This window comes from Anolis carolinensis, chromosome 1 (genome assembly GCF_035594765.1).
Source record: "Anolis carolinensis isolate JA03-04 chromosome 1, rAnoCar3.1.pri, whole genome shotgun sequence".
Taxonomy (NCBI): Eukaryota; Metazoa; Chordata; class Lepidosauria; order Squamata; family Dactyloidae; genus Anolis; species Anolis carolinensis.
In genome coordinates this window covers 166,027,457-166,046,537 of record NC_085841.1, presented here as the reverse complement: position 1 = coordinate 166,046,537, position 19,081 = coordinate 166,027,457, and the positions used below count along the sequence as shown (strand labels likewise).

Below are 19,081 nucleotides of genomic sequence, written 5' to 3'. Positions count from 1 at the left end.
TATCATAGTTCCGAAGCTTTCTAAAGTGGGGGAAAGAAGTTTGCATTGCACAGTCTACAGGACTGCAGGGAAGAGTTCCCAGCATAATACTGACTGTCAAAAAGAGAACTAACTGATTCCTCTGGCAGGCCTGGGTATCAGAGTCTAATAAACATCAGAGTAGACATTCGAAGAATGAGATAATTGCTTCATGCAGCTCAGTAATCTGCCTCCAGCCGTGACCAATATTTGATATTTTTCTTTGCGAGGGACAAAGCCTTGATAAAGCCCCCTAGCTAGATGTTCGGGACAGACTGATTGAGAGCTGGAGGCTTGGTTCTTCACTGGCTCTTCGGTGATCAATTTGCTCTACGATGCGTGAGATCCATTTACCCTTATCAGGCAGAGTAGCAAAGATGTTGTTGACCACAACTGTTCACAGATCTGCTGGAAATTGGAAAATGCAGCTATAGTTTGGACACATTACTCTTTTTGGATGACAGCTCCCATAATCTCCCAGTGATGCCCATGTCTGGGGGATTATTGATCCCTCCCCTTAACTTTTGTAGGCCCTGAATGTAGCATTCTTTTGCAATCATCAAATAAACTTACCTCCTCCTTGTCTGTATTCATAATGCACTCTGTGTCAGTGTAATCAGGGCTCTGCTGTCAATGTATTAACAAGGGTGCCCTGGAATATATTAGCCTTTAGTTGTGTTTTAAAACCCTGGAGCTTCTCTGGATGTGTGCGCACGCCCCAGAAAAAGAAGCAAGACTGATGGGCATGTTCATGTAAGAGGAAAATGTTTCCTGAGGGAAAATCCCTTTCTCAGTGCAGACCCTTATATAAAGCTGTGCTTGCAGAAAAATGTTTATGGCATTTCCCTGAAAGCTGCGCAGAGTATACTGTTAATCTTACAAAGTGCTCAGCTTGTGTCCTGAAGGAAAGAACAGTGGACAGGAGGATTTGCTTCCTTCCACCTTCCAGAGCTAGGTTCTTACAGTACATTTTGCATTTGGCGGCAGGGATGAAGGGAAGGTTGGCCCAACTCTGTCTTAGCAGCATCCAAAAACTAACAAGGGTGGGGTAAGGATTGTATATGGAGCCTCCTCTTCCCATTGCTTTTTCCTGATCACATTTCAGTATATAACACTGTAGGATCTTTTTTCTGTAAATTGCTTTGAGCATGTTCACACCAGACGTCCTGCTGGCTACTGTCTCAAGTTGCAGCATGCTCTCTATAGTCCCTCAGGGAAATTCTATAGGAAGGCTCATGAATAAGGGATTGCTAATGCTCAGTCTTCCCATCCAGTTTACTTTGGCGGAAGGCTCTTGCCATGCTCTGAGATGCCAGGCTTTTTAAAACCACACTAAGTGGTTTTGGCCTGTGTGTTTACTTATCCTAAGGCCTAAGCAGATGTTCCTTTTCCATGCAATCTAAATGTGCAAGGTGTGGCACTCCCATACATGCCTTTGTTTTGGCATCACTTTCCTCATGTGGAGTGTGATGTCAAGACAGAGGAATGTGTGTGAGGAATCTTCTCTGTGCATCCACATGCAGAACATCATCCTTCCTGCTTGTCACATTATACAAAGCATCTCCATGTCTAAGAGGATGCGCTCCTCTTCATCAGGAGAGCTTCCTGTTATGTGTAGAGATGCTCTGTGTAATCTGGCATGCAGGAAGTCTGGTGTTCTTCCATCATGTGGGTGCACAGAGGAGATTTCTGTCTTCACAAAGGCAGTGGTTCTCAACCTGTGGGTCCCAGGTGTTTTGGCCTACAACTCCCAGAAATCCTAGCCAGTTTACTAGCTTTTAGGATTTCTGGGAGTTGAAGGCCAAAACATTTAGGGACCTACATGTTGACAACCACTGATCTAAGGAGAGTGGTGGCAGTGTTGGGGTGGGGAGAGGCAAGGAAAGCATGCTGTGTCTCTTGATTTGTTTACTCCTGATGAAAAAGAACCATATGCATAGAGCTTTAGGGTCAACCCATATCCGTCTTTGCCCTGTGTAACAACTAGCACAGCAGCTGGTCTGGAGGATTTCCCTGCTTGATGCTTCCAGCAGCAAGGCACAGGCAAGAAATCATTGAGAGAGCTTGTAGAGCATGGACATGTAATTTTATCAGTTATGTTTATATCCTACCTTCTCTCCAGGGAGTACAGAACATCATACATAGCCAAGGGATAGATGCAGGAGGTAGGGATGCTGAACTAGGATATTCCCTTCCCAAATTAGATTCCTTCCCAAGCAATGAAATGTTTCTTCATTTCCCACATTTCTAGCATGGCAGAGAGTGAGACAGTGAAAAATGTTTATATCTAAGGCTAAGATTGTGTGCAGAATTAGTTTCTCCCATTTCCTCTGTTTCCTTCGGTACCTTCAGTACTTCAAAAGCATGTAATAGGAGGGACCCTCCCTGTACAAAAACTCGCCTCCCTGTACAAAAACTCGCCTGCAACGAAAGCAAGCGGGAGCCATTCCCGGCTCCTCCTCTACTATTTGGCATCAGAGTTGAATCTTTTTTATCAGTCCCACAGCAAACAAAAAGAAAATCCTCATTCCCTGAAAACTACTACCACCAGTTACTTCTCCTCTAGAGCAGAAAATAGAAACAGCTGTAAGGAATCAGTGACTCTACCCTAGAGTAAGAAACAGCTCCAAGAACTTGCCTCCTGTAAATGCCTTGGAAAGAATGTGTGTGGCGTGCAGGTCTGGGAGAGAAAGCATGGGTGCCTTCCTGCAGCCCCTCTCCTTTAGGGTAAGAAACAGGTTTAATAACTTGCCTCCTTTAAATGCCTTACAAAGGATGTGTGTGGCATGCAGCCCAGGAGATAAATTGTGGGCACCTACCTGCAGTGCCTCTCTTCTAGAGTAGAAACAGCTTAAATGCTAAAATGACCGGAAGGGGAGCTTGGGGACCCCCCCCCCCCCATAATGGGCCAATAGAAAACAGATCTTTTGGCACCCCAGAGAAAAAACAGATATCTGCCCTCCTGAATTCGGGAGGCTCTAAAAAAACAGATCGGGGCCCACACCGAAAGCTGGGAAACTAATTGGATCAAGGTTTATCCAAATTGCACCACTCTACCTAAGACTTATATTTGTAGTCATCTCATACCTTTGCTTTGCTTGTCCCCCCCTTTTTTAATACCTCTCTAAATGCTCAAATGGAGTTTTAAGTTACTGCAATGCTAGACATTTGGAGACTGAAGAAAACTTCCATTGGGTTGCAAAATTCTTGTCTGGAAGAGGGCAGTGCCTACATGTAAGGATCAGCATGATATAATGGTTTGAGCATTGGACTACAACACTGGAGATCAGAGTGTGAACCCCTGCTTAGCCATGGAAACCATTGGATAACCTAGGGCACACTTTTCAAATGCAAGGCCCTCGGGCCACATCTGGACCACTACTTCCTTTTATGTGGCCCATGAGGCTTTCAATGCCACTGGTAATATAGTTACATTTATACAGCCTTACAATGTCAAGCAGTCTTTAGAAGGCAACCATAAGTGTGATGTGGCCCTCAGTGAAAATGAGTTTGACACCCCTGAAAGCAAAAAAACCCATCTGAAAAAATCTGGGTGAGAAACCCCCATGATAGGATTACTTAGAATTGCCATAAAACTGAAATGACTTTAAGGCACACATAGTAGTACCACATAGTACCATCCCTGTAGCTCTACTCCTAACATTCAGCTCTTCTATTTCCCCACTTTATTTTTACAATAGTTCTTTGATGTAGATGAAGCTGAGATGTTGATTGGCCCAAAGTCTGCCCGAAAATTTCATGGCTCAGTGAGGGCTTAAGCGTGCATTTTCCCGAGTCCCAGCTGAACCATATCACACTGGACTGAGTTTCTGCGCAGGAGCTGTTTGCTACCTAACATGTCAACCAGCTTTAATTACCTTTCCCATGGAGTTTTGGGGGATCAGAGCTATGCTGTTCCTCAGTCTCTCCTCTGGTGCACTGCATCAAACATATATGGGTGCCATGGCAACTACCAAATGTTATTTGGTGGTGGGATTTTTTTTTTTTGCAAGAGATACTTAAATTTGTGCAGATTTTAAAATTGTGAAGGGGAAAAATTAACAGCAAGGGAGAGGGATAGAAGGGAGAATGATGAGAGGCAATGATTAAGTGGAGTACAATTTGTAGGTCTTCACTAGTATTCCAATAATCAAGCAAGCCAAAATAAAAATAGGAATAAATAAATGGGAGTACTAATCAGTGCCTGAGTTGTGCATTAAAAAATTACGAAGCAATTTGGATGAAAAACAGGCAATCTAGGTAGATGGCAAGTTCCCTCTGCAGTCTTTCTTTCTTGCTCTTCCCTGACTAAAAAGTAAAATCAGTGGGCACTAGCTGGAAAGCACTTTGCATTAGCACTTAAGAAGAAGAGAGATATTTACACGTATCAGAATTTGGGTACCGTGAGGACATGGTAGAGATTTTTTTCCATTTGTGGTGCCATGGGAATTGAAGCATTGCTGTGTGCCTTTTTGTAGTCTAGATAAAGGAGAAACAGGATCACGCTTTGTACTTTCGAAGAGGATGTAATTGAGAAACAGACTGAACTGGAAAGAAGGAAAATGCTCTGTGTTCAGACCTGTCCAGATAGTTGTCTCTTTGCAACTGATCTGAAGACAAACTAATCACTGTGATTTCTGGAACCCTAATATGGGCACAGGAGCAGGGTGGAGAATCCCATATCCTTTCTCCATATCTGATTTCCTCTCAAAGTACTATCCTGAAATTGCATCTGAATCAAGTCCCATCAAAAGAGTGTTTCCGGTTAGTTCGTGAGCAGAACTGTAGTTTCCGTAGGAGCTTCCATTGCTATGTTCATGCTAGAATTATTCCAAGGAAGAAAATGAAAACATGGAAGGACAAGGGAGTCAGGACATCCTGAGCAAGCTGAGATCTCTGATCAAGTGATAAGGATTTCAAAGGAGGCTGAATCCTAGAATCATAGTTGGAAGAGACCTCATGGGCCATCCAGTCCAACCCCCTGCCAAGAAGCAGGTAAACCGCATTCAAAGTACCCCTGATAGATGGCCATCTCTGCTTAAAAGCCTCCAAAGAAGGATGTTCCACCACATTCCAAGGCAGAGAGTTCCCTGCTGGACAGCTCTCAGTTAGGAAATTCTTCCTAATGTAACACAATCCTACTTGTCTTACTACCACAGTTTGGAAAAGTTACTCCTTTGAACTACATCCACCATGCTAGCAGAGAGATTCTTGGAATTGTATTTAAAAAGTCACTTTTTCAAACCCTGGTTTCTAGCATGTGCATTGTAACAGTGGACAGATTGAGAAGAGGGCTTTTGCCTGCCTCTCACTGACATATGTCCCCTGCAGTGGTTTCATAAGCTTGCTTCTTTCTTTCGAACATTGCACTGATCACCTCATATTACACAACTAGTAATGCAACTGCTATTTGAAGTATCCACAAGGAAAATATATTTTGAAAATCCCAATTTAGAAGCCAGAAGAGGCCTTCTGAAGAGGCCTTAGATCCAGTGGAGAGTTTTCCTAAGAAAGGGAAAGGTAATTTGGACCACTTTTTCTTGTGTCAACTCCCACTCAGCTCTATAGAATATCTCAATCCTCAAGAGCTGCTTTTTGGAGGCTACAGGCGGGAGATGGATGAGAGTTCCCTTCTCTCTCATCTCTCTTCCTTGTTTCAGCAGAAATGTCTTGTGAGGAGTGTTTAGCTCATAGAAACACTGAATGTAAGACATATGTTTGTCTGTTTCATAGATTTCGTTTTCTGACTGTGTTGTGCATCAAATCGTTCCATAAGGCGCCTTGCTCCTCTAAGAGGAGGATCCAGTTGTTTTAACCCAGGCATCTTCCAACTGCAGCTCTTCAGCTGATTGGCCTCCAACTCCCAGAATTCCTGGCCATCGAACAAGCCGACTGGGACTTCTGGGAGTTGGGGGGCCCAAACAGCTGGAAGGCCGCAGTTTGAAGATGCCTGTTTTAATTGCTGAATTCTTATGAATCCCTATAAGCAAAACTGTGACATGAGTATAGAAATAGGTTTTCTTACATATGGGGGGAATGTTTGGGTATTGGTTAAAGGCATTGCCTCAGAAAATACTGATGACCAGGAAGATAATTTGGTTTTCCTTTCCTTTCCAGGCTCTCTTTGCCTTGTCGTCAATGCTACGCCACTTTCCCTATGCTCAGCAGCAGTTTCTCAAGTTGGGAGGCCTACAAGTACTCAGAGATCTTTGCACAGAAAAAGGAACAGAGAATTTACACGTTCGCATTGTGACACTTCTGTATGACTTAATAGTGGAAAAGGTAAGAGTGGCTTGTTAACCTTCCACAGGCTTCAAAATAGGTATACATGAACAGGGATGGGTCAAGTACCACTGGAGTATGAAATGCATCAAAGCCCTCCAATTGGGGAAAGAGCAAGACTGTATTCTTGGCACTGAAGGAACAATGCTGATGGGGAAATGGAGTAATGGAGCCTAAAAGAACTCACATACAAAGGTCCAGAGCAAAAAGTGGTGGAGTTCTTTCCATCGTTTGATTTTTATGTTTTTTGTATTCCACATTTTGGCTGTCAAATGACCCTTTGTGTCATCTACCATGTCCCTTGTTAGAAATTTTTCCACATGTACATTTCTCCTGGACAAATTAGAAATTAATTTTTAAGCAATTTATACAGAGTACATCCATGATGAACATTAAATTATCTGTGCTGAGGCATCTTTGTGTGTGGATGTGTTTCAATTGCCTAAATCTAGTTGCTAGTCCCAGCTAGGGCTTGTGGATTCGACACAATAGAAAATAAGTGTTGACTTACAACTCCTGATTGTTAATTCAGTGAGACTTCTGTGGTTGAAGCTTGTAATGAGATATTGGCAAATATATTTTCATTGTGTTGTCAAAGGCTTTAATGGCTGGAATAACTGGGTTGCTGTGAGTTTTCCGGGCTGTGTGACCATGTTCCAGAAGCATTCTCTCCTGACGTTTCACCCACATCTGTGGCAGGAATCCTCAGAGGTTGTGAAGTCTGTTGGAAACTAGGCAAGAGGGGTTTAAATATGTGTGGAAGGTCCAGGGTGGGAGAGAGAACTCTTGTCTGTTAGCATTAAATTGCCTTGCAGTGTCAAGGTCTGGCTGCTTCCTGCCTGGGGGAATCCTTTGTTGGGAGGTGTTAAGCTGGCCCTGTTTCATGTCTGGAATTCTCCTGTCTTCTGAGTGTTGCTCTTTATTTACTGTTCTGATTTTAGAGTTTTTTTAAATACTGGTAGCCAGATTTTGTTCATTTTCATGGTATCCTCTTTTCTGCTGAAATTGTCCACATGCTTGGGGAATTCCAGACATGAAACAAACAGGGCCAGCTAACACCTCCCAACAAAGGATTCCCCCAGGCAGGAAGCAGCCAGACTTTAAAGCTGCAAGGCTACTCAATGCTAATCAAGGTGGCCAATTGCGCCATTAACACTTTCCTCAAATAGACAAGAGTTCTTTCTCCCACCCTGGACTTTCCACAGATATATAACCCTCCACTTGCCTAATTTCCAACAGACCTCACAACCTCTGAGGTTACCTGACATAGATGTAGATGACACATCAGGAGAGAATGCTTCTGGAACATGGCCATACAGCCCGGAAAACTCACAGCAACCCAATGTTTTTTATTTCTACAATTTTTGGAGCATGTTCAGACCTCTCTGTTAAGTTTACCAACAGTTTCTGTTGGCACATGCCATTTGTTTACTCTTTTCTGCCAAGTACTGCTAGTGCCTACAATCTTGGGAGTTGTAGTTTGATTTAGGCACCAGAGCTATTTGTCAGAGAAGAGCAAAGACCTTCTAAAACGATGATCCCCAGAATTCTTTAGCATTGAGCTATGGCAGTTAAAGACTGAAAACCTTCTAAAACATGGCATTGGGCTGTGGCAGTTAAAATGATGTCAAACTGCATTAATTTTACAGCGTAGATGCACCCTAAGAGAGAGTTTCTTGCCAAAGGGCACTTAAGGTAATTTGTTGAAAATATAAGATGCAAATTGGAGAGACAGGCTCTTGGCCACTGAACTATACCAGCTCTTGCTTGCTTGCACATGTTATCCTGTTTCTGTTGTGGAACAGATAATAATTTAGCCCTCTGTAGATGACTCATTGGTCCCCAGATCCTTATAAGAGGGAAATCTTCACCACAGACATAGATGGCTGCATTTGGCAGGCTGCACTTTTAACAAGTTACAAATTAGGGGCCATCCCCCTTGATATTATTCTGTTTATACACTGCCTCTTCCCAAGCTTTGTGTGATTTTTTCACAGAGAGTGTGAACAGTACATTGTTGACAGCCACTTGTTGGACGGCTTCTTTGAGAAGGAGGTGACTGCCTAAGCAGGCGTAGCAGTCTGGCCATCTCCTACTAAATGAAAGGTCTTTCAGATGAACTTGGGTGCTGTCTACTTCAAGTGGAACTACTGGCCCCTTTATCCGTTTTTCTGTTCTCTTCTACAGATAGGATTGATAGCATTAGCTACAACACATGTCGACAGCATAAAATAGATTTTTCAGAGTGGAAAATGCATGTGTAACACACACAAATGCATGTGTAACACACACAAATATATCTGAAATGAATTACTTTGTAAAGTAACTTCTCAAGCTCTAGTTAGAAACCCCTAAACATCTGGATATCCACAAGTGCCCCTCTTCTGGTTGAGTGATTGAGTAAGAAAGAAGACAGGGCTACAAAATCTTGCAGAAAACCTCCTCAGTAAGTACATGGACCCATGGTATCTACTGGGGTTTAATTCCAGGATCTATGTAGATACCAAAATCTGTGGATGCTCAAGTCCCATTATATACAATGGGGTAGTAAAATCGTGATTTCCTCTTTAAAAAATCAAGCTGTGGATGGCAGAACCCGAGGATGTATAAACTGTGGGTATGGAGGGCTGACTATATTTTTTTGCCAAGCCTTGAGTTGTTGGGTCTGACTTGCCATCTGGTTTGATAGGAAACGGTCTTGTTCTTCCTTCCCTTTGGGTTAGGCTTCTGTTCAGCTGTTCCCCCTCTCACCATAAGTGGCCAGATACTCTCTGGTTGTAGTAGTACTCTGCTGGGTGTGTATGTTACACTCACACTCCGCCATTACATGCTGAGACACAAGAGGGAGCCGAGTAGATTCCCAGTGCACATTCCTGTGTAACTTGGCTGGTTTTCCTTGCCTTTGCTCTTCTCAATCCAGAGAAACACTCTTCCGTAATTATCATATAGTAGTAAGGAGACTCCTGTGATTAGGATCTAATTAATGAAGTACATATATAGCAATTAACACAGGAGGCTGCCAAGTAAAGCAAAGAAAGCATACAGGCCCCCATTGTGTTCTGGATTTGGCAACGACGTGCTGTAAGCAACATTTTCCTTCATAAGCTGAGCCAGATGGCTGGCTGGCAAGGCCCATGTGGGAGTTCTGCAGAGGGAGCTGAGCTTCTGGGCTGAGTCCAGACAATGATTTCCATCAAACAAGAGGTGCTGCTTCCCCTCCACGCCTCCTCCTTCCTCTTACTACCTTTTTGGCTGTAATGCAAATCAAGGCGGAAGAGCAGGAAAATCAGTGTAATGTTATAGAAGGAGAGGCTCTATATCCAGTAGCATCAGCTGCATGGAAGCCACAGATGGATGAAACAGATTGGACAAGATGGCACCCAATTTCTGATCTTATTAATTTCAGACTGTATTTTTTTAATTCAAGATTAATTCTGAATTCCCATGGAGAGGAGCACCCAACCCTTGATATGATTTTGTTGTTAATGTCCCAAGAATGCTTGAGTCATTGAGAGGACTAGGCCACCTACCAATAGTCACAAGTTAGTCATTAGCCCACGTTGCAACGTCACTGTTGGAGGTTTCTTTTGGCTTTTCCGATGAATGTTCTGAAATGCTACGGCAATTTGCAAAGGAAACTAATTGGAAGCTGTCACCAGTTGTACACTCACACACAGAGAGCATGTATATGTTCTTGTTTTCTTTACCATGGACAATGACTGCAGTGCAATAAAAGCTTTTCATTGCCTCTATATATATTAGAAAGTTCCAAAAGCAAACAATGATTTTGTCATTGTATGTAAAGTACACTAAGGTACACTGTGATTTTGCTATGCCATTATATATCATGGCTTCTAAAACTTTTTCACTCGGAACTCCTTTCTGCCTGAGAAGCAGTGTTATATGTAACAGGACTTGAATACCCATGGACTGGGGGCAGGGCAGGAATCAAAACCCAGAGGAAACTATGGGCTCATTGTATGAGGACTATCCAGAAAGTTCATTACGTTTTGGAATTAAAAATAAACAAAGTATAGGAGAAAACATTTACCATATTCAGTTGAAAGCCAGGCCCAAATACCAGTTCTCACCATAGTCCCCATTGAAATCTAGGCAGTTATCATAGTGATAAAAGTGTTTGGAAAGCCCCCCCCCCCCAAACATTCCCGCCTGGCTTGCAAGGAAGGTTTTTTGGGACAGGAAAGGTGTGCTTCTTGCAAAACCTTAGAAGAGCGCCTTCCTTGCAAGCATTTGCAAAACAAAAGAGCAATCCAGGAAGATCGTGCGGAAAGCTGAGTGCAGAACATGCGCAGCTGAGCGAAGGGAAGCCAGCCTGGTTCAGGACGCAAGCCAGGTGGGAATGTTTGGGGGGGGGGGGAGGGCTTTCCAAACACTTTTATCATTATGATAACTGCCTAGATTTCAATGGGGACTATGGTGAGAACTGGTATTTGGGCCTGGCTTTCAACTGAATATGGTAAATGTTTTCTCCTGTACTTTGTTTATTTTTAATTCCAAAACGTAATGAACATTCTGGATAACCTTCATATATATCAGAACTGCTTGGGCCCCAGTCATATGCACAAGCCTTGTTGAACATTTTGGGTCTTACTTACCAGTAGACCTGCCAAAAGTAACCCTCTACATGTGGCTGGTAACTCACAGGGCCTACATCAACATGACATAAAAGACATCAGGGCATGCAAAATCCTATGGAGACATTCTACAAGAAATTCTCTTATGTTTCTTCTTGTCACCAACTTCTATAGAAATTTGCTTCACTTTGGAAAATTCAGCTTGCTAGATCACTTGTTCCTGTGCAGCAGCTAAAATGTGTGGCTTTCTTCAAGGCAAATGAAGGATTCCCAGCCTTCATCCCTCTCATGCCTGTTTGTTTTGCACTGAATGCATGAAAATGTGCCAGTGAGATTAGATGGTATACTATCACATCAATCACTGACTGCCATTGTGGGGCGCAGGAAGTATTTTTGATGCACTCTGCGTGAAATGGCTGTGAATGTGTTTTGAGCATTTGGCTCACATTTGTAGCCCTTACTTTTATCCCTCCCCTGTGGACTGCTGCTCCCTCCCCACTTTTTTGACAGTATCGTTTTTTGGTTAGTCATTTGTGATTTTGATTACCTCTCCAGGGGGCCCAAAGAGCATTAAAAGCAGGAGTCTAGTCTGTTTAATACAGGCATTCAAGTCCCAGAGTTCTGCTACAGTGATGATTTCTTTAAACAATCAACTCCAGTAGTCTCATTTGTTGATAGTATTTCAAATACTTTTAACTGGCCCCTGGGAAAAGAGAGGTAGAATAATTCTAACTTTTCCCCCCACTGAGGACAGAAGATAAAGCAACAGCATTAAATGATATCAGGATGCATCTAAATGAAACACCAGGGGAGGGAAGTTGTTATTACTGTAATCCTCAAGCCCAAAGCCTCTTGAATGTGTCATGTTGTGCTTATGGCATAATACAAGCTAGTGGTGTTTGGCTCCCAAGCACACCCAATGTGTATGTGTGTGCCGAAAATGGTGGAGCCCGGGTTCAACAATGGTGGATTCTGTCTATTAGGTCGGGATGAAAGCCTCCATCATTTCCCCTAAGCCAGTGGTTCTCAACCTTCCTAATGCCACGGCCCCTTAATACAGTTCCTCATGTTGTGGTGACCCCCAATCATAAAATTATTTTTTGTTGTTACTTCATAACTATAATTTTGCTACTGTTATGAATCGTAATGTAAATATCTGATATGAAGGATGTATTTTCATTCACTGGACCAAATTTGGCACAAATATCCGATATGCGCAAATTTGAATACTGGTGGTGTTGGGTGGATTGATTTTGCCATGTGTGAGTTGTAGTTGCTGGGATTTATAGTTAACCTACAATCAAAGAGCATTCTGAACTCCACCAACGATGGAATTGAACAGACATGGCACACATAACCCCCATGACCAACACAAAATACTGGAAGGGCTTGGAGGGGAATTGACCTTGAGTTTTGGAGTTGTAGTTCACCTACATCCAGAGAGCACTGTGGATTCAAACAATGATGGATCTGGACCAAACTTGAACACTGGTGGAGTTTAGGGAAAATAGACCTTGATATTTGGGAGTTGTAGTTGCTGGGATTTATAGTTCACCTACAATCAAAGAGCCCCTTGAACCCCACCAATGATAGAATTGGGCCAAACTTCCCACACAGAACTCCCATGACTTACAGAAAATACTTGGAGGAATTTGGGAGGAACTGACAGTGATTTAGGGGTGATGTAGTTCAACTACCTCCAGAGAGTACTGTGAACTCAAATGACAATGGACCTGGACCAAATTTGGCACAAATACCTGTTATGCCAAAATTTGAATACTGGTGGGATTGGAGTGGTTGATTTTGTAATTTGGAAGTTGTAGTTGCTGGGAATTCTGAATTCCACCAACGATGGAATTGAACCAAATGTGGCACACAGAACTCCCATGACCAACGGAAAATACTGGAAGGGTTTGGTGGGCATTGACCTTGAGTTCTGGAGTTGTAGTTCACCTGCATCCAGCTTTCTCTGGCACAGGGGTTCCTAAGACCAGCAGAAATATGTGTTTTCTGATGGTCTTTGTCGACCCCTCTGTGTGTCTTTGTGGGGACTTTACCTGGATAGTGGCAGCCACATTTAAGCTGGCATATCCCTCTCTTTTTTGGGGTCCCTGGTGGCACAGTGTGTTAAAGCACTGAGCTGCTGAACTTGCGGACCAAAAGGTCCCAGGTTCAAATTCCGGGAGCGGAATGAGTGCCCGCTGTTAGCCCCAGCTCCTGCCAACCTAGCAGTTTGAAAACATGCAAATGTGAGTAGATCAATAGGTACCGCTCCGGCGGGAAGGAAACAGCGCTCCATGCAGTCATGCCGGCCACATGACCTGGAGATGTCTATGGACAACGCTGGCTCTTTGGCTTAGAAATGAGTCGGTCACGACTGGACTTAACGTCAGGGGAAACTTTTACCTTTTATCCCTCTTTTTGGAATTTATTTTTCTGGTATAGCAGTTCAAACCAGCTCCATTTCCTTTCTCACAGCTGTCTCCACCCCAGTCAGTTTGGCTGGGAAATTTCCTAACTAAGATGGGTGGGTGGTGACAACAGAGCAGGTGAAGATGGGGCTGGAGAGGTGAGAATGTCGGGAAATCAACGCTTAGGGAGAGATGCTTTATGACGGTAGTTCTCAACCTGGAGTCCCCAGATGTTTTTGGCCTTCAACTCCCAGAAATCCTAACAACTGTTAAGCTGGCTGGGATTTCTGGGAGTTGTAGGCCAAAAGCATCTGCGGACCCTAGTTTGAGAACCACTGCTTTATGCATTGAACATGGTGACCAAATGGTGTGTGGGGCGAGAGAGTAGTTCAATCCATCACTCACACATTCACTTACCGTATATACTCGAAGATAAGCCTAGTTTTTCAGCCCTTATTTATGAGCTGAAAAAGCCTCCCCCGGCTTATATTCGGGTCAAGGTCAAGCCAGCAGCGGAGCCTGGAGGCCACCATATGTTTTCTTTTCCAAAACCTCCCTTCTTCGCTTCTCCTCCCAGGATGGTTATCTTATTTTTTTGAGAGAGACAGAGACAAGAAGCGAATGTTTTCAAAAGCGAAAGGAGAATGTGAGAGAAACCCTTGCAAGCCAGATTGCATGGGTAGAAGGGGAAGGAAAAAAGATATTCTTGCAAATTTGCACGATTCATTGCTATTATTATTACTACTACTACTACTACTACTACTACTACTATTATTGCAAGAACATTTGAGTCCAAAGGAAGGGAAGGAGGGAAAAGAGAGCAACAGAAGGTGTGTATTTCTTTTTATTCCTAAGGAAACAAAAATGAAGTGGGCTTTTTTGGGAGGGGGAGAGAAGTTTTAAAAAGCCTTTTCTGGCTACTTTTGAAAAAGGGAGAAAGAAAAGAGGTGGGAAAGGGCAGGAGAAAAGAGGACAAAGTTGTTTTTAGGGGGACTTTGTTTGCATTTCTTCCTTGGGTAAATGCATGCCCCAAAGCTTCTAAATATTTATATAGATGTTCCCCCTACAAATACAAATACAAATACAAATATATGAATTTTCCCCTCATATGTTTACAGGTTTTTGCAAATCCGATGTAAATATAGATAACTAGAGATTTCCATGTACCTGTATATCTGTTCCTATATGTATACATTGATTTTATATATGAATTTTATATGAATTTTACCCTCACATGTTTGCAAGTGCAGAGGGAAAATGTGCGTGCGCGCGCGCACACACACACACACAGATGTCTAGATAGATATAAACATTGATAAATTGGGCTTGGAAATATTGCAGGAGGAAAATGAACATAGAGGATTTGTAAAGGTTTCAGGGGGAAATACACATGTGAAATTAGTATATATAATGATAGATCTATATCTAGCTCTGCATTATTTATGTAGGCATTATATGTTTGCCTGTTACTATGTTGGAAGCTGGCCTGAGTCCCCAGAGGGAGATAGATAGGGCAGGGTACAAATGAAGCTGTTGATGATGATGATTTTTATTATTATAAAGTTATTGTTGCTTTTCCACTTATAGAGTTAGTTTACTGTTTTTCTTTGAAATACAGTAAATATTCAAAACATTTAACCCACTGATGCCTCAATTAATGTAATTTTATTGGTATCTAATTTTATTTTTGAAATTTACCAGTAGCTGCTGCATTTCCCACCCTCAGCTTATACTCGAGTCAATAGGTTTTCCCAGTTTTTTGTGGTAAAATTAGGTGCCTCGGCTTATATTTGGGTCGGCTTATACTCGAGTATATACGGTAGTTTGAATTTTGGTACTGAATTGAATTAATAATTTCCTGCCTTGCATAGTTAAAGGACTTTTGTGTAAATGCCGGAGCCTTCGGTGGCCTGGGGGATAAAAGCCTCGTGACTTGAAGTTTGGGTTGCTGACCTGAAAGCTGCCAGGTTCGAATCCCACCCGGGGAGAGCGCGAATGTGCTCCCTCTTTCAGCTCCAGCTCCATGCGGGACAAGAGAGAAGCCTCCCACAAGGATGGTAAAACATTTGTCCCCTGGGCAACGTCCTTGCAGACGACCAATTATCTCACTCCAGAAGCAACTCCGGTTGCTCCTGACACGAAAAAAAAAGTGTAAATGCCACCCAGTCCTGGTTTCATTTATTTGGTCCCATATTCTGTTGCCTTTCTGATGCATCTAGTGAAAGACTTGGAGGTAGAAATCCAGAAGGAGGTGCAGAGGGGAACTGGGCATGAAGGAGAACATGCAGGATCTTGTTTACCACATTTTGAAATAAGTGAAAGAGGTGTGTGTATATGTGTATAAAAGCACTACATCTAAAAATGACTTAACTGCACCACGGTACTTGCTAACAATAGTTCAGGTCAGGGTATATGCATGTGCTTCCGTCCCTCTTAACAGCTTGAGCAGTAAATGCTAATAAAGAAAGCTTTCTTTTCCTTTCTGTCTCCCTTTTCTACTGGAATCAACAAATGCTTTTATTGTCTCCGACTGATTTCTTACTTCTAAATAGCTCCTCCCCTCACAGCAATAATAGATTCTTACATCTTAAAGCAATTTGTCCCTCAACTTGCTTTAATCGTCATCATACATTTGGTTTTCAGAGATTTCTCTTTATTTTCTTCATTTTAACAAGGCACCCATGCTAAACAAAGCCTTGTTGCTTTCTGTTCAGCCATTATGTGACCCATTTGGGTTCATCTCCCATTCTTTTTCATTTTGTAGAAAATGTGTCAAGTTAACTGTGTATTGGAATGAATCAAGAGAAAATTCCCCCTCTCCCTTTTGCATACACATGAGTAGCTGAAATTCAGGATGCTTTGCTTCTTTCAAAAGAAGTGTGCATTCAAGGGATTTTTGACTTAGGGACACCTTAAGGCTTTTCTTGATAAGATTTATTCAGAATGGGTATGCCTTTGCCTAAGGAGCCCCTGGTGGCACAGCTGATTAAGCCACTGAGCTGCTGAACTTGCTGACCGAATCCGGGAAGCGAGGTGAGCTCCTGCTGTTAGCCCCAGTTTCTGCCAACCTAGCAGTTTGAAAACATGCAAATGTGAGTAGATCAATAAGTACTGCTCCAGCGGGAAGGTAACAGTGCTCCATGCAGTCATGCTGGCCACATTACCTTGGAGGCATCTATGGACAACGCCGGCTCTTTGGCTTAGAAATGGAGATGAGCATCAACCCCCAGAGTCAGACTCGACTGGACTTATTGTCAAGGGAAATGTTTTTTTTTGAGACTGAGAGAGAGAGACTTGCCTAAGGTCACCCGTTGTATTTCCATGGCTGAGTGGGATTGGAAGCATTGTCTTCAAGCCATACTCTAATACTTATACCACTCTACCACGCCGGCTTTTAAAAAGCAATCTTCATTCTGTATGTCAGGGTGGAGAATCTGTGGCCTTCTAGATCTTGGATAGTTGCACTCATTATCCCTAAAAATTGGCTATGCTGAAAGGAGCTGATGGGAAATGGAGCTCAACAACATTTGGAGGGCTAGAGATTCCCCATCCCATATTTAAGTAAGTGTCAGAGCTCTGTAAAGTTACCGTATATACTCATTTATAAGTTGAGGGCATATTTTTGGGCCAAAATAATGAACATACTTTGATATGACCTTTGGATAGATTTAGGGTCATTCCACAGAGAGGAGAAAACAATGCCTATCCAGGATTAGCCTCCTCTAGCTGACACCAACATCTTCCTTCCCCACATTCAGAAAGGCTAAATGTGGTACCATCACAGGGAATGTAAAGGCGGTCAGTGAGTTCTCCTGGTATGGACTAAGCTCTAATCTTTTGTCATTGTAGTCAGAGAAGGGGATGGTTTCTTTTTTAGATGAGAGTGAAGATACGGTACTCACATTGACCCATAGACACAGGTTTCGGGGGTTTATTTTTTAATTAACATTTCTAGACTTATACATGGATATTTGGGGTTCTTGTTTCCCAAAACCATCATGGCTACTTATAGATTATGAGGACAGCAGTTCCCATTTCCCATTTCTTTTGGACCACAGTTCCCAGAATCTTTTAGCTCGTATGGTAAGTGGTCCTGCTGGCAGTGAAGTTGTTTCTAAGTTCTGGTGAATGTATATACAATAGAAAATGAGGAACACTAGTAATGATAATAATTTGGGGGGACTTGGTTACAGATGTTGCACAAGGAATCCCATGATGACAGCGACCAGGTCCGTGAGAGGGTCCAGCAGTACAGCCACGTGGCCTTGGTGCCGGCCATTGTGGAGCAGGGCTGGTGTGCCATTATTCCCAACCTGCTGAGGATGCCTGGGCATGACAGCAGGGAGAAGGTGCTCAAGATGGTGCATGTGCTGCTGGACTACTGCCGGGAGAGCTACGCCCAGGACCACAGCCTCAACCACACGCTGGGCCTCCTCCGCCAAGAGTATGAAGAGCTGGCAGCAGAAGAGCAAAAAGAAGGTGACGGAGATGGCTATTTTAAGGAACTCCTTAGCTCTATAAACAGCATTGCCCAGGAACTGAAATGAAAAAAAAAACTTTGGTGGTCTTAGAGAAATGCTCAGATTCACTGGTCAATTTGGAAAGAGCTTTGCCAAATTAAAAAACAAACAAACATTTGAACCAACCTTTTGGCTTTGTGTAGTCTCTTGATGTGGTAATGCAGCCCATTGCAGAGGGAAAGAGAGATAACCTTCATATTAGCATTTTATGGTATGGAATTAATTTCCAGAAGTACCTCCATCCCATCCAACAGGGATAGTTGAGTGTCAGAAAAGAGGGTGTTTGTATGTGTGCATTCAAGTCACCTACCCATTTCTGTTTTCTTAGGCAAGGAGTACTCAGAGTTGGTTTTGTCAGTCTTTTCTCCTGAAAGATAGCATATGACATCTGGCATTTGTTGGCAGTCTCCCATTCAAGCACTAACCAGAGGTGACCCTTTTAAGAAGAAAGGAGCTAGTGCTTTGGGGTAGTTAAGGCTCTGTCAGAAAAGGTAGCATCTTTTATTTCAAACTCACTTTAAAAAACAAAACTAATATTCTTGTTCCAAGAGAAACTGTCTTTACAAAGACACCAGTCCCCACCTGATAGAATCATAGAATCCTAGAGCTGGAAGCGACTCGAGGCACATCCAGTCCAATCCCCTGCTAAGAAGCAGGAAAATTGCATTTAAAGCACCCCCAACAGATGGCCATCCAGCCTCTGTTTGAAAGCCTCCAAGAAGGAGCCTCCACCACACTCCAGGGCAGAGAGTTCCACTGCTGAACAGCTCCCACAGTTAGGAAGTTCTTCCTCATGTTCAGGTTGAATCTCCTCTTCTGTAGTCTGAAGCCATTGTTCTGCATCCTAGTCTCCAGGGCAGCAGAAAACAAGCCTGCTCCCTCCTCTCTATGACTTTCCCTCACATATTTATACATGATCTTGAAAGCTAAGTAAAATCAGCCCTGGTTAGTACTTGAGGGGAGACTGCCAGTGAATTCCAGGTTCTGTGTGCTATATTTCAGAGGAAAGAACCAGGAGAAACCACCTCTGAGTATTACTTGCGTGAGTAAACCTTATGAAATATGCATGGGGTTGCCACAAATTGACAGACTACTTGAAGGCACATATTCACACACAGAAGGCAGTCTGATGTCAACTGAAGCAAGGCTTCTATCTTGTCTCACTCATGTCAGTCAAAATCCGTTTTTTGGCCATGAATATTCAAAGGGTGGGTTATTTGTATGGAAGGAGAATTTCCCATAGAAAAGGTTTTGC

General features: G+C 42.9%; 1 protein-coding gene across 2 annotated transcripts in view; it reads left to right on the top strand.

Moving 5' to 3' along the window:
• Positions 1 to 17,951, top strand: part of sil1 (SIL1 nucleotide exchange factor) — a 76,410-nt gene extending 58,459 nt beyond the window's left edge. For both annotated transcript variants that reach the window (XM_003215258.4, XM_008115376.3), the window contains exons 9-10: positions 6,136 to 6,300; positions 17,500 to 17,951. In XM_003215258.4, the coding sequence (XP_003215306.2) occupies positions 6,136 to 6,300; positions 17,500 to 17,853 (519 nt within the window). In that variant the 3' untranslated portion in view covers positions 17,854 to 17,951. The remainder of the gene's footprint in view (positions 1 to 6,135; positions 6,301 to 17,499) is intronic.
• The last annotated feature ends 1,130 nt before the right edge of the window (positions 17,952 to 19,081 follow it).